At 47.6% G+C, this 15,615-nt stretch overlaps 3 protein-coding genes across 3 annotated transcripts; 1 reads left to right on the top strand and 2 right to left on the bottom strand.

Annotated features, from left to right (window-relative positions):
- Nucleotides 1-2,174: 2,174 nt before the first annotated feature.
- On the bottom strand, nucleotides 2,175-2,624 carry N7532_002994 (uncharacterized protein; the record flags this gene model as incomplete). The annotated part of the gene is made up of 3 exons (XM_056615488.1): nucleotides 2,175-2,201; nucleotides 2,280-2,327; nucleotides 2,412-2,624. 3 exons carry the CDS (start codon nucleotides 2,622-2,624, stop codon nucleotides 2,175-2,177), a joined length of 288 nt encoding a protein of 95 aa, XP_056475845.1.
- Nucleotides 2,625-5,503: 2,879 nt separating this feature from the next.
- N7532_002993 (uncharacterized protein) lies at nucleotides 5,504-6,539 on the bottom strand (the record flags this gene model as incomplete). Its single annotated transcript, XM_056615487.1, has 2 exons — nucleotides 5,504-6,441; nucleotides 6,503-6,539. The coding sequence occupies 2 exons, from the start codon at nucleotides 6,537-6,539 to the stop codon at nucleotides 5,504-5,506; spliced, it is 975 nt and encodes a 324-aa protein (XP_056475844.1).
- A 2,987-nt stretch (nucleotides 6,540-9,526) lies between these two features.
- N7532_002992 (male sterility protein-domain-containing protein) lies at nucleotides 9,527-10,941 on the top strand (the record flags this gene model as incomplete). The annotated part of the gene is made up of 3 exons (XM_056615486.1): nucleotides 9,527-9,660; nucleotides 9,717-10,549; nucleotides 10,619-10,941. The coding sequence occupies 3 exons, from the start codon at nucleotides 9,527-9,529 to the stop codon at nucleotides 10,939-10,941; spliced, it is 1,290 nt and encodes a 429-aa protein (XP_056475843.1).
- Nucleotides 10,942-15,615: the final 4,674 nt, after the last annotated feature.

The raw sequence follows: 15,615 nt of genomic DNA, 5'->3' as shown, positions 1-15,615 counted from the left end.
CCACCTCGGCTATTTTGTGAATGATGTGGCGAGTCTGTTCCTGCGTATGGTATGGAGAATGACTTCATACTGCTAGGGATCGAGGCTTCCTGTCAGTTTCTGGTGGGTTGGTTGGGGCGACGACGCGACGTTATGGTGGGCGTGGTTTATTTTTGAAACCGTAAAAGTCCGTGAGAGCATCAGCATACTCAGATTTCAGTGGGAGTCTGCGTTTCAAGGTCAATAGAAACCCTTGCCTTGTTTTGAGGAGCTTAGCAACGATTGATTGCGAAAAGAAAAAGCGCATGGCAAGATGCCGAAGACTTAACCATGATCTAATCTAGTAGCCGAATGATCCTCCACCGAGCAGTGAAACAGCACGTACACTTGCGGTTTGCCGCGGAAAAGTTAGTACTCTACTTGAGTTGCTCCTGATACTTACAAGTCATCAGCGTGTCGATTCAAATACGTGTATATAGCAGTACTAGAGCATCTAGGGAACTTAGCAGACTATAGGTTTCTGGAACCAACAGGTGACCATGTTTGCTCCCAGTTCTACTCTCCAGTCGTGACCACAACCTAGCCATTAAAGTTTCTCGCAGATTACCACTCAAGCACGAACTATCCACCCTCGGGTACGGACACCAACTATGCAGCATCCTTACGGTAAACTCGAGATCTACCTTTACCTAGAACATAGGAGGGGACACGTTGTTCAGAGTTTACTCCTGTCTCCTTTTCAAGCTTGGATGATATTTGCTGCAACGCTTGCAAAAGCTTCCTAACAAGTCTCTGCTCGAATGTTCGACGTCACTTCGTGAAGTACATAATAAGGTTAATTAGCGTTACATCAAGCTTAAACATCGAATTAAAATGTAACAAACCAATGGTTTAGTTTAAGGTTTCATCCACGCAACCTTAAATTAGCCAAATTCACCATATTGCTACGTATTAATCATTACCCTAACTTGTTCTACTCAGTTGAGTTTTGTGTTTAGGGTCTAGACCTTCACGTCATTTCTATAGCCTATTGTTTAGTATTAAGTGAAAAAGGAGCAGTACCTCAAACGTCATGATGTCATGCTCAGTTCATGACGAAGAGGAAAACACTATAACAGGTATCCAGATGGTCCGAGCTATCTATAAATGAAGTGCTCCCGGCTAGATTATCCTTCTTTCACGAACCTCATTCACAGAGACATTGGACACCAAGAACCCTTAGAACTTGAGACTGAGAGGCTTGAGTTATATCTTCTCCTAAGCTTCCCTTTATTCTCAGCTTTTTAAAGATACGGATGCATTTCAACACTATCATCACTCTTACCCTAGCGGGTCTTGCAGCCGTGTCTGCTTCTCCTGCTTCTAACTTGGAGCAGCGTGACAAGATACAATGCAAAAATAATGAAAAGGCAGTTTGCAAGGTTAAGGGTGTGACTATCCTCACCATATTATCTGACCTCGACGCCTTGAACTGCGTCAATGTGTTGAATGGAAACCAAGTTTGCGTTGCTATTTGAGGATACAATGTGAGCGATACACTGTGAGTGACCAATCATGCCCCTACAGTCCTTATCGACCTTACCTAAAATATATGTCATCGCATGGAGTGGTAACTTACCACTCGCAAGCGATTGATTACCTAGTGTCGAGGATAGTGGGGTAGCACCCGAAATAGTTTAGTTCCGTTTGTGTCGTGATATCTTCATTTGTACTAGGGGATTCTCGACACTCCGAGAATCGGGAGTTTCAACCCCCCTCACCCTACTCATGTAAGCAAGGACACCCTAACGTGTCTTCGCAGCATCCGTTCTTTTCTTCTTCCAATTAATTCATCCTATCTTTTTGGATTGGTTCCCCTTGGTATTAGCCCCATTCTTGCATACAATGCCATACTGTATCAGCTAGCTGCGACACAAACTCTAGTCACATGATACAGTAAATAAACACGCTGTGTATCTATCCGTAATAATAGCGGGCCCTTTCTATAGATTGTAAGACAGATACAAGAGCCTATAATTAGAAGCCTGCAAAGTTCACCGTTCAGGAACATTGGATCAACCTCAGTGAAACACTAACAAACATATATTTACGCAGTACTTGTACAGTAGCCTGTATATCGCTTCATAAATTGATTTCCAGGTCAAATCACGGGAAATTGCATTAATGGACATAGCAAGTTAAGGTATCTCTCAAACCTATGCGCCCGCGGCGTCCCACTTTGACTTGATAGTCATAACAAGTTAAGTGAAAGAACATCCCTTCCATGAAGGGTCGCTCCAACCCCACCCTCAACCACAAACCTCATCAGCGATTGCAGCCCATGTCTCAGCCAACGCCAAAGCTCTCGCCTATATATAGTATTAGTTTGGCCTCATCAGAGATCCTTTATGAGGGTATAGTTGACATAGCCCAAGCGGAGAGAAACCTCGTACCTCATCTGCCTCAGGGTACTCCTCTCCTCTAAGTGCTGAGAAGATGATATTAAGCTTTAATGTGGCCTCTGTGCATTCAGCTGAGTCATTTTGGGGATCTGGGACACGGCGGGCAATGGTCGCCAGGATATCGCGGCGAGATAATGGGGCCGCTGCTGTTGTGGTGCAGATAGTTGCGGCGAGGACGAGGGACAGGGTGCGGATAAAATACATTGTGGATTTAATAGATATCGAAGCTGACGAGTTTAAAGTAGGCCAGAAGTAAGACAGAGAAAATTCTGTGTAGATTTGTATAAAGGCAACACTCCTAGACATAAGACACAGATTGATGCTTGATGCGAAGTATTTATACCTCTCGCACCTATCCTCATTGGCAAATCCAAAGCGCACATATCTTAAGGTATATCAGTGCTTTGGTGTGATGTTGCGCTGGCGACTGCAAAACCTATGAATAGCCCTGATATGATAGGCCGCGTTGGGGGGGTGGGGATCACATATCAGGGCTTGGCTGGCGGCCTAACAGTGCTGGGAGCATATATCATTAAACGCTATTCACTATGCATGTCGTCACACACACCACACTCTACTAAGTAAGATTATTGGGGGCCGCTTTTGGGGGGTGGGTGAGGGCGGAGTGCTCCATTTTTGTTCATGTGGTGGCCTAAAGCGGTGCATACGCCACTGTGGAGCTCGTCCTGTAGCGAAAGGTGCTAATTCCCCGCTAAAGATTGGGGTGCCTGCTGACTTATAAGGTGGTTACGGTGGTTACGGTGGTTAAGGTAGTTACGGTGGTTAAGGTAAGTTAAGGTAGTTCAGGTAAATTAAGGGCGATTCCGGGCCGGGCCGCGAAAAAGCAAAAACCCGCGTTTCAGGGTTGATTAGGTATTTGTTGGGAATTTCGAGACACAAAACACCAGCGCCACAACGCTTGTTGTACGTTGAATTTGGTATCATTAAATTCACAATAGTGGTCTGCTCCCAAAATTCCTCTGTCTTTTAATCACCCTCGAAGATGGTGGCAGGATAAGGCAGATATTGTTTCGGCCAATAGAAACTCTGACGAAAACCCAGACTAGTCACGTGCCATTCCCTCTACTGACAGGTAGACCTCGCCATATTGCTTTTTTGGGTACCCTACGGGTACCCGCGAACCCGCCAAGAACCCACCAGCCCGTATATTAAGGAATACCAGTTGTAATACTACATGTAAAACATATAAATATGTGTAATATGGTATATATTATCTGTATTCAAATCTCTTGGCGGGTTTTGGGTCAAGGGTCGAAACCCAACCCGCGATTTTGACGAGGTCTAGTGCTTGGTTTTGTGCCTTACACGTGATCTCCGGGGTTGCGCGCGTTTCCTTTGCATGATTGGTTTTAAGCCGCCCTTCAGTAAGCCGCCGGCCCTCATTGTTGCAGGGTCCGTAACAACTCTCCATGTGTTAGATTTAGCGCCCGATGCTCGGCAGTTTAAAACTAGTCGTCCGTGGATACAGTCTCAAGCAGACACCTGGCGGTTCAAACTCGGTCTCTTATGAACGAATTGAGGATTTATGCACGCTTTATCGGAAAATAGTAGCAAATAGGAGATACTCCGGGAGGGCCCATGACAAAATATAGGGTGATAAATCAGACGAACCCTCAAAGCCAGAGGTTCAACTTGACTGGCAGAGATCCTCTGTCTGGGTAGCTTTTTCTCGACCTTTGACTCAGTAGTCGAGAATGTGAAAGACTGGCTGGGGTCATACGCTGGAAGCGGTCGCCCGAAAACTCATTTGATAAAGTAGATAGGCTATTAGATGGTATTGGATTTAGGCAAAGCTTAACGAAGATGGGATGTTGATTCTGAATAGCTTTAAAAAATTTACGAGACACATGTCGCTATTCCGACTCTAAGGTAACAAATTGAACGCGCCCAAAACTGGTCACATCCTGTCTTCGATTTGCCAAGAAATCGTTGTTTCTCCAGTACTTTCGGTATTGTCTCATAAAGCCCTACTGGGAGGCTGATAAGAATACCAAAGAATAGCACGACCTATTGGTAACAAGGTCTACCTTTATAGAAACCTGCCGGCCACTACCAGTGATTGCTGGGATGACGGAAGAGGTTGAGAGCCCGGGCCCCACACAACTTGTATAGAATTCAATGCGGTTTGGCACTCCGGACCAGCTTGGATGTAGCCCCCAGATCTCAAAAGCTCTAGGACTTTGCTGACCCAGAATCTACAACCTTGGCCGCCGGCGGCAAATTGATACTTGTCATATTTACTACCAGCGACAAGCGCCAGCAGTTTTGCAAGGGTCAGGCCAGGCTGGGTCGACAGTTGGACAGTTTTGACCGCATTGTGGGAGTAGGCATAGGTTTTCTTCGAAATGATCAGAACCATGGAAAAATTGGGACCCGAAGGACTCGGGTCAATTCGCACGGACTCGTTTGGGTTGATAACACAATGAAGGACCCAGTGATTGGTCATTTGGCCACTTGCGGAAGTACCAGGTGCTCCTGTCTGGTTTGGAGGGTGCGCGCAGGCAAAAATGGAGGATATTGGCAAATTGGATACCGACGAGGACAGTGATGGAGGAATATATTGGACAGTCGACATATCGAACAATGATGTAGATCTAGCCTCCAAATGAAATTGATAAAAGAATTCAAGCTGTTTTGAAAATTCGGGTATATCGAAAATATCATACGTACGCTCAAGTCAATCCACGGATTATATACCTTGAGGTCATTTAAAAATAGATTAACCCGAAGCTCCGAGAGAGCACTTGTTAGATAAGTGTGCTCAGTATATCCAGTCATTGGTATGTGTTAAGCCATTCATGAAACACAGTCATGTTTAACCGCCGAACTCAGCTGTAGACGTGGAGACAAGGCATGCTTGCGCCAGCATGTGGGTGCAACGGGCGCTTACTGATAGGTTCTAATCTCCCGAATCTAAAATATCTCATAAACGACTCAATTAAAATTCCAATGTCCACAAAAAGGCCGTGATTTGACAAGATGCTCTTGGAAACTCATGTGAACTAAGGTACGGTTCCTTTTTTGGGACGGACTATGTTATTGAATGCTATGTTGCTTCGCTGTCAACTAGTGTTTTCAAAAACGTCACATTTAATGGACGGCTTGCATAATGCCCCCGTAGTCAATGCAAAGGATATCGCAAACAGGCGATCAGTCGCTTCCTTATACTCTTCGTCCCCCAGTAGATCCAGTAGACGTTCGAAGTATGGATCTCTACCATGCCTTAAAATGGTGGCTGTTTCGAAGTAAGCCGGGTACATTCCTGCGTAAGCCCAGTCGATCAACCAAATCTTTCTATCACAATCGAGGATAATGTTGCGCGGGTGTAGATCCATGTGACACATGACTAGACGCTGGAACTCCCCACGGAAACCTCGTTGCGCTTGATCTGCAACACCAAAGTCACGGCAGACAGCAAGTCTCTCGTCAAACCAGGTCTCCATTTCCTCCTTTGAAGAAAAAGGCCCCGCGCCGTAGTCAGTAAAGAAGGCACCTTGGCACACACCGCCCCCAACCGGCCCCGGATATTCGCTCTCGGTTTTGCGGAGCTCGCGTATGAAATAATGCAACTGCTTTTGGATATCCTCGCGATGGGTACTGTGTAGTTCAGACCAGACTTCGTCGAGCAGCCAACCGTCTATGTAACTCATAACGATGAAGCAGATACCGGTTTCGTCATCCACACCTTTATCTTCATTTTCCACCCATGCATCGAAAACTTGCGGAAGCCGGATCGTGGTATGTTGAGCCACGAATGCCATATTCCTAGCTTCCAAAAGCTTAACATCATATCCATACTTGACGACGGCATTGTCAGCAATCCGAACGATCTTGATCCCGCCATTTTCCCATATGGTTGGCGCAGAATCCAAAACTCGGACGACTTGACTTCTTTCGATAGTTTTAATCTCGTTTTCACTGAATGCGTACGGGCCATTGGTTTTCATCGGTCGCCGAAGGCCGGGAAGCTCAATCGAGGGCGATACAACGTTCAGACCAGCTGGTTTGTGATTTAGCCTGCATGAAGCGAGATCCAAAGCGTTCCAGAGTAATACACTGACCCTTATCATCTTGGCAGGTTTTGGATTCCACAGACATGGTGCCGGGTATGCATGCTTGTAGTGAAGCTGGCTTAGCTTAGTGAGGTAGTAACGGTCAGAAAAACATGGGAGAGCGGTGCGGGTGCAAAGCTTTCCGCCGGATTAGTCAGCAGACTATGAAACAATGAATCTTTCATTCATATCTCTTGTTGTGGCTATGTGCAGATGCCAAGGAGACGAGCGTTTCAGGTTGCACTGGGAGGACGGAGGGTGAGTCTCACCCGCTCTTACCCTTTCCTCGCCCTAGCTATTTCGCACTCACCCTAGGCGCGCGATGCTGAAACAGCACTCCCCCATTTTTCACCTGGGCATCATCCACCGACCACTGGCTGTACAGATGACGTAATGTCCAATGGGCAAATTATGGCAGGTGACCATACCACCACAACGTCCGGATGGAAATAATTTCAGTATGGATAGAAAGCTCACATGCTCCAGATTCCAAAGCAGTTTTTATTTTTACATATTATTGAAAATTGATGGTGGGAAACGTGAATACTCTCAGCCAATAGAAACTCGAACGAAAACCCGGACGAAAGTCACGTGGTTTTAAAATCCAGGCACAAACTACAAGCGCCACGCCACTTGTTGTGCGTTGAATTTGGTATCATTAGAATCGAAACAATGGTCTGCTTCCAGAATTCCTCTATCTTTTAATCGCCCTCGAAAATGGAGGCAGGATAGGGCGGATAGTTTTCAGCCAATAGAAACTCGGACGAAAACCCAGACTAGTCACGTGCCGTCGCATTTACTGACTGGGGCCTCAACACGTTTTTCTGACTACGAGCGGCGGAGTCACCTGACGATGCGGCTGAAGTGCCCCTCACTTGGCTACTTGGCCAGCTCCTACTAACCCGTTTCCTGAAGGTACTCTTGACATTGTATGAGTTGCTTTAATCATGGCGTGGAACTCATTTGGCAGCAAAAACTCTGGGCTCCAGATTGGGACTAATAATGCCCCTTAATCCATAATGCCTTAAAGGAGGGAGGGCTCCCTCCGACTTCTTCGCCGTCTGATTGGTCCCCCGTGCGTGCTCCCGCCACCCTCGGTGCGTGCCCGGAAGGCCCGCACCCCATCAAATTCGCGAAATCCGCGACCGCCGACCGCAGCGACCCTGCCAGGCACAGCCATAGACTATTCACGATTCATTCGGACAAGAATTGCTATATGATGCAGTTGGAGAATCATCCACACTCCGGTCGCACGATCGTACCAGACCTAAGCTTCACCACACCGAATTATCACATTTAGAGTATAGATGTGTATCCCCGTCTTTGCGGTATATATATTGAAGAGGGGAACGCTCGATGGCAGCACGCGCTGAGACGTGCGGGTCGATTCAGCAGAAAAACCACCACAAAACACACGCGTATGTAGGGGTCAGGTCGGGGAGGTGTAAGAAGGTGTATTCTAGAACTGGCTATCCGGCCACCGTATACTGCCGGCTATGTCACATAGTCTGGATGGCACCCATGTAGGAGGGGGTCTCCCCACTACAATATATATCTTTACACTGTCAACCCCAGTTTGCCGGGTGCATTGGGCTCATATGTGATCTGCCCAGATTGACGTGTTCCTGATAATTCCGAGGCCATACCTGATTTGATTCCCCAACGATTGATCTCTCGAGAGAAGCACATCCTATCTCGATCTCTCGATGTCGCTATTTGTTGCATTGCGCTGGAATATCTAGATCGGTCAGCCAGACCTTGGGCAGTCCCGCCCCCGCGTGTCAGATCCCGAGGTACTCTCCGGGATGACCTATCACATCGGCCCCAGTGCCGTTCAACCCCTATTCCCTGCCTCCCTAGATCAAGATCTTTGAATCTACACCTTGTGCTTTTCTATATCTACCTCACTCACCGCTGCCTTCTCCACTAGCGCTCTCACCAGGACGCCATCGGGGTATTCTTCACATATAATGCCACATATCGGTTATGGATCTGCAAGACCTGTCAATATGTGGTGGATGTCAAAACCATGATTGCCCACCTAGACGCAAAGCACCGACAACGCCCTATGGCCCGCACTGGCGACCAACGGGCAGCTATTCATACTGAAGCCATTAAGGCGAACACATGGAACCCTGACACTGAGCCATTCACCCCACCACCCCCTGACTCCCGGCCAATTCCTGGATTAACGGTCCATCGTGGCTACCGCTGTCCCGCCGACGGCTGTCGATACGCGTGCCGCACCCCAAGCACTATGGGCAAACATCGTGGAGATATGCATCGCGATGTTGTCTACCCCCGGGGAGGCCACCAGTCGACCCAGATGACGATATACTCCGACTCCGAACCCTGGAGCCGGTGTACTGCCAGCGATTGCATCCATATGGGCCGCATAGTTTCTACTTCGCTGTCACGCCCAATCCGGCGGACCCCAAGGCCCCGGCCCCGGAACTCGATGAAGCTGCATATATCCGATCCCGGGTGGACTTGGCGCTCCTCCGATCTGATGGGATCGCGGATGCAGAAGACCAGATGGCGCCAACGGACGAGAATGCCACCGACACTTCCCCGTGGCTGGAGCTCACCCGATGGCCTGAGTATGTTCGAGGGCATGCGTTCCGGGACATCGCCCAACTTGCCTCCCACCCGGACCCCATGAACGAGCCAACCCTGGTCGCGATTGGCCTGAGCGTGAAAAGACTCATTGATCGGGCATTTGAGTCGATCGTCTCTCATCGTATCAACGAGTTTGACTAAGTGCGCATCAACAGCTTTGTCCAGAAGCCCGGTATCTGGCAGCGCCTCATCCAGATCAAGCTGCGGCCCAAGACGTATCATGGCTATTCCACTGATATAAAATAAGGGGGGTAGTACAGTACTTTAGGTGTGACGATCCGGAATGCTTAACTGGGACAACGTCATGCCTCCAGGCTTTGCCGTTACACCTTAATCTATGAGGTCCGATCGTGCCTTGTCACTATATTTGTAGCAAAAACGCAACATGAAAGTGTAAGGACAGACTCCAGCAAGATGTGGGAACGCTACAGAGGAAAACATATTCTTATCACAGGGGATTCCGGATTCCTGGGTACGACGCTCGTCTACAGACTGCTTGACAAAACCTCTGTAGCCCATTTATATCTGGTTTGCAGGAAAGGCATTTCGTACGTCCTTTTATGAACAATAAAAAGATGCGCTTCTCAGACTGATGGCACGATAGGAACCTTAGGGAAGTATGGGTTCAATGGCTTCCAGAACTAATCGTTCGCAAAATGCTCAACCCAGAACGGGTAACAGTATTGACAGGTGACATTTTGAAGCTAAATCTAGGGCTTTCTGGGAGTGAATTGGATATATTGCGCGATAAAATCAACATTGTCGTCCATGGAGCTTCTTCCATCAATCTAGTCCATCCGCTATACAGGCTCTCTCAGAGCATTACTGGCGCGAGTGAAAGGCTTACAAATCTTGCGCTTCAATTTGCAAAGCTCGAGCGGTTCGTCTATGTCTCGTCAGCATATGCAAACACTCATCTATACCATGCAACCCCCAGCGGGGATGTTTTGGTGGAAGAAAGCATACACCCGCTCTCGGACGAAGCAAGCAACACGCAGTTGGAATGGAACGAAGTCCAGAAGAAAGGGTCGAGGGCTGAGTTTCGCTCACACAATTTCCCATGGGCATATGGATATGCGAAGCATTTGACCGAGCGGCTTCTCTTCGACAAGTTCGCCCAGGAAAACTTCTCTGATACGCTTTTCATTCTGCGACCGTCCATCATCGACCCGGCACAATCCTATCTATACCCAGGATTCAGTTTCCCACTCTCGACTCCAATGCACATCTTCACTGCAGCAGCTTGCTTAACGTCGTTATTTTCGGCAGGGGTTGCAACAAGGCATGAGAACCCCGAGAAAGAAGCTACCAACGATGTAGTACCTGTGGATGTTGTCGTCGACCGCCTATTGGCACATCTGGCTGCCCAGACACTTGAACCAGTTCATGCTGTCAGTGGAGCTCGTGCTCGACGAGAATTAGGAGTTGTGTGGAGGAGTGTGTGCGAATTGTGACGATACCCATGGGATCCTCGAATCAAATGGGCTGGGAATGATTGGCACTCAGAGAAGCTTCATCCCATTGCCCGTCTCTACAAGATTATGGGTACATCAATTTTGTTCTCAGAGAACAAAACGGTCACTCTGATGGAACATTGCTGTGACGAAGAGCTGTGGGATTTGGAATTGTTCACGAAACCTGTATCTCTGCTGCAAGGTCACTCTCTTCTAAAACATCATGTATGGTATTGTATGGATTGGATGAGGAAAAAGAGATTCTTCGCGAGGTTTGCGATGAAATTACTGTACCGAAAATATAAGGTTAAAGAGCCTAGGAAGGAGATACTAAAGAGATGTTCATGCTCTTGTCCCGAGGTGAAAGTTCAATGAGGTTTGTGCCTTCATCGAATCAGGTAAATTGGAAGAAGTCCTACTTAATTAAATCTTCCTATTCCATATCGTTAGAGACGACAGTCCTTTCATATACTACTTCCTGTATTTATTGAAGTTATACTCCATCTTTTGCCACACCTTTTGTGGCAATCTCCCTTGTATCAGATACCCTCCTATCTCGTTGTCAATAGGCCCTTTGTCTTGTTTAAGTATCCCCAGCAGGTCATCAACTGCAATACCTAGTATTTGCAAAGGTCGACAATATCCGATAGAGCCGTTCACTGATTCAGGTGATTTTCCTCCAATATGAAGTTGAAACAGCGGCTGTCTGGTCCATGACGTGACAATAACTTGAGGGGAACGTGATCCAAATTTTCTTGGGCATAAGGGACGGCTTTTAGCGTCGGAATGCTGGTCGAGGCAGGACTCATAATATGGCCCCGAGACTCCCTCCCTCAAAGTTGCAGCTCATCCGTGATATGATCGAGAGCCAGTCACTTACCACGTCTCAAATGGCCGAAGAAGCCGAATGCAGCAAAGTCACGATATTAAATGTTCGCAAAAACTTGCGGCAGTTCGGAAGCGTCCACGCACCCCCAACTCGAATAGGCCGGAGACCGACGGTTACCCCATTAATGATCGAAGCGCTTTGTGATCACTTATCTGCGAAGCCAGGTCTGTACCTCGATGAAATGGTCGTTTTCCTATGGGATGAGTTCTACACTATGATTACAACCTCAAGCCTCAGAAGAGCCTTGAAAGCCAAAGGTTGGTCCAAAAAGACTGCCCGGTAGCATGCTAGAGAGCGAAACGTCGATTTGCGAGAACTATATCTACACAATTTATCGGAGTTCCAATCGTACCACCTAGTTTACGTTGATGAGTCTGGATGTGATAAGAGAGCTGGGTTCAGGAGGACGGGCTGGTCACCACTTGGCGTAGCGCCGTTGCAGGTATCACAGTTTCGTCGTGAGCAGCGATACCAGATACTACCAGCGTACACCCAGGACGGCGTCCTACTTACGCGTGTTTTCGGGGTGCAACAGATGCCGTCATATTCGAAGACTTCTTAGCTCAGCTACTTCAGCACTGCGGAAGATGGCCAGACCCTAAATCTGTTTTGGTCATGGATAATGCCTCATTTCATCACTCAGAACAGGTCTCGCAGATGTGCGAGGACGCGGGAAATTGTGGCCATGGTCCAGACACAGACGATCGTGTCTGGTACTGCATTCGTTCGCCACTGCTCATGATTTTGAACAACGGCATTTAGTAGACGAAGCATGATGAAGGTGCCTCCAGTGACCATTATGCTCTTTGTCAACCAGTGGTGGTATGCAGGCCACACATAGAATGCAAATACCCACATCTGCTTCAGGGCCATATAGAAAGCCGGCCATTTCCCATATAGGAGAGCAAGTATAACAGGGGCAAGGCACCAACTTATCAACCATCGGACGCGGGCCTGCTTGACAGTGATGAGACCTGATGGAATTGGCCGGTGAGGCTTATTTAATTTGTCCTCTTCCACAGAAGACGTTGTGTTGGCAATATCGAACATGTACACCCATATAAGACATGTTATCATCACATTTAGTGAGGCTATAGCTCCTGTTGTGAAAGGTACCGGGTTAACAAGAAGCCTTGGGATAAATCCTCCCATAAATCCCGCTAGATTTCCAGGGAAATTGTTCTTGCAGAGAGCCCATGTAATGGCGCATTCACGTTTAAGAAGTTTACACAAAGACGAGGCCTGATGGGAAGGTTTCGGGCTGTGGCTGAAAAATTAGTATCAAGGGGAAACTAAGAGGCTTCAAATGCAGTAAACTTCTCTTACTATTTTTCGGTAAACTTCTCTTTGATAGGAAAGGTTTTGTTGATGGCAGGTTGCAAAACGCTTGTAGCTGGCATAGCGGGCTAGGGATGCGTGTATTGTAAAAATAAACGTTGTGAACATGGACAAATATTTGAGGTATTGATGGTGCCTTTTGCCCAAAGCGACTCCGTGATGTATGTTATTTGCCGCGCCAGCCGTCATATTTGATGAGTACGTGGGCCATCCCAATAGTATCACTAATGCTTCTCCAATTATGTTACACGAATCATGCGGGTTGATGCAGGATCATTCACCGCTTGATTGTTTTGCGCTTTTGTTGATGTGTCATCTATTGCAGATTACGGAAAGTCTACTGTCGGGATATATTCTCCTGTCAGAACAAACTGGCTGTGACCCACTGCTAGCGACCGATGGATAACATCCCTTGCTTGGTGTACGCATTCTTGCGCTGGGCTGTGGCCTCGGTGTTGTGACCGCCGAAGGCCGGCGTGTGGGATCTAGGGGTGTTTTTCCAACTAGACAAAACATCTACTTCTATCAACAAGAATCAATTGACTTTGCTTTGGAGCATACACACTGTCCACTTAACTGTGTACACAGTACCTAGCTGGTGATACCAACATCTACAGAGTAGTTTGTGGATGTGCGCTTGCTGCAGCCCGCAGCTAAGCTATCTGGGGTTCGGTTAGTTCACCACACATACGTAGAGTAACAACGCGCTAATTTGGAACGTTGGTGCGATTGTAACATCTGTCTGCGAACAACAATTCATTTCTGGATAGGAAGTATTGCAGTTGATAGTTATATTGCTGAAGAATGCAAAAACCTCATGAACAGAGCCAACGCCTAACCTGATTGTTGCTAATTAATCTCACAAATAGGAATTACTCTCTTCACGGTATCGGCCCAGCACCGAATGTCCTCAACAAATCGCCGATCAATACCTATTTTTACCCCTTTGCCAATAAAAAAGTTGGGGTCTTGATCCTTGTAGACCTGCTCAAGCTCAAGACCATTCTCAATCATCACATCGCAGACTTGTCGGAAAGAAGCCTTCAAGGTATCATCGGTTACATTTGACATCTGCCACTCACTGTATTCCTTAACCGCTTCGTCCCTAGGCCCAGGAATATCAAGCGGACTAGGAACCCTAAAGGGGTCATCATCGGCTTTCTGCGGGGCAGAAGTGTCCAGCTCAGTAGCGGAGGAATGCGGTGGCAAGACATTGTTAGTAATACTGATAGGGGGGTATGGTAAGCCATTCTCGATGCCATGCTTCCCTTTGCGACTACAGTATGTGTGTATGTGTGAAATCATTTACCCTGACCCCTCGCGAGTTGAGACCCTGAATTGAGGTACGAGTGTGTTGATCATTCTCTAGCTATGCGAGCAGGCGCAACTATTTGTAGTCACAGTAGCTACCTTCTGCCTAGAGTGGTAGTGGCAGCCTGATAGGCTGCCACTCCAATATGATAATATCTGTCGGCATTACCTTACGAATACTGCATGAAACCGGGTCTATGGATGATCCGACGGCATTGCTTATGTAACTAAATTGGACCATAAAAAGCGTGAATAGGGGTAATGGAAATACAAAGTCATTGATATCTCCAATTGGTCGGATACTATACGGAAGTTGACACCTGATGAGCCGCACGTGATGACACCACATTATAAACAAAGTACCGCGACAACGACGAAACAAGTGCACGACATGTCGAACCACCAAAATTTATACAATATTACCTCCGCTGACTTCAAGGACGAGACTGGAAGGCACAAAACTTCAAAATAAAGGCGCTAAGGCGAAACAGCGAGGGCTGGAGCATCACACCGAAGGACGACCTGCCAAGATTCCAAGGCAGGATCTCCGTGCCTAACGAGCCTGCGCTTATCATCAAAGTCCTGGAAAACCACTACGATAACTCTATACCGTGACAACCCCTTTCCAGATATACGTTTGATGCTATCGCGGCAAAGTACAGAGGTCGACGATGAAGAGAGAAATCAAGGAATATATCAGTGAATGTGTGTCCTGCCAGAAGACTGCGGCCCACCGACATCGACTTTGTGGTCTCTGACAGCCATTGCAACGGCCCAAGAGAGCGGGAAGGTGGATCGGTGTCGACTCTATCACAGTGCTACTCCCTTCGAGGTGGGATGACAGAGTTTACGATGCAGTACTCCTCGTTGATATGTTCTTGAAGTACTCAATGTACGTCCCGTGCGACAAGGATATCACAGCAGGATTATTGGTAGTGATCTTTGGCACAGGTGGGATTAAAGTCTTCGGATTCCTAAAACATCGTCAGCGACCGAGGCTCTCTATCCACGAATGTGTTCTCGTCTTTATTCTGCAACCTATTAGACATCTGTCGCCGGCTATCGACCACCCTCCGCCCCCAGAGTAACGTCCAGACCGAGAGACAAAACGGGAACATCGAGTACTTTCTACGTCTCACAAATCCATGGACAAACACTCACCGCACAGTACTACGGGACGCCCGCATGGACACTCCACAAGAGCTTCGACGGACACTTTCTAGGAACGGTCGCGCCAGCGCCGAACAAGGGTCTTACAGACGCGACCACCCTAGAGCGGATAATCTGCAACGTCGTAGAGAACCTACGATCGTCGAAGGACACCACGAATGGGGCCGACAAAAACCGACTGGACATTGATTTTCCACATCGATGACTGAGAGTTGCTACAAAATAAGGACATTGCTTTCGTCCAATTGTCACAAAAGCTCGACGCCAGACTCCCAGGGCTGTTCCAAGTCCATGAAGAGGTCGGCCGTCAGGCTCATCAGCTGATCCTTCCGGAAAATACG

The sequence above is a fragment of the Penicillium argentinense genome, assembly GCF_028826775.1.
Source record: "Penicillium argentinense strain IBT 30761 chromosome Unknown utg000004l_segment0_segment0, whole genome shotgun sequence".
NCBI lineage: Eukaryota > Fungi > Ascomycota > Eurotiomycetes > Eurotiales > Aspergillaceae > Penicillium > Penicillium argentinense.
This window is presented reverse-complemented; position numbering and strand designations above follow the sequence as displayed.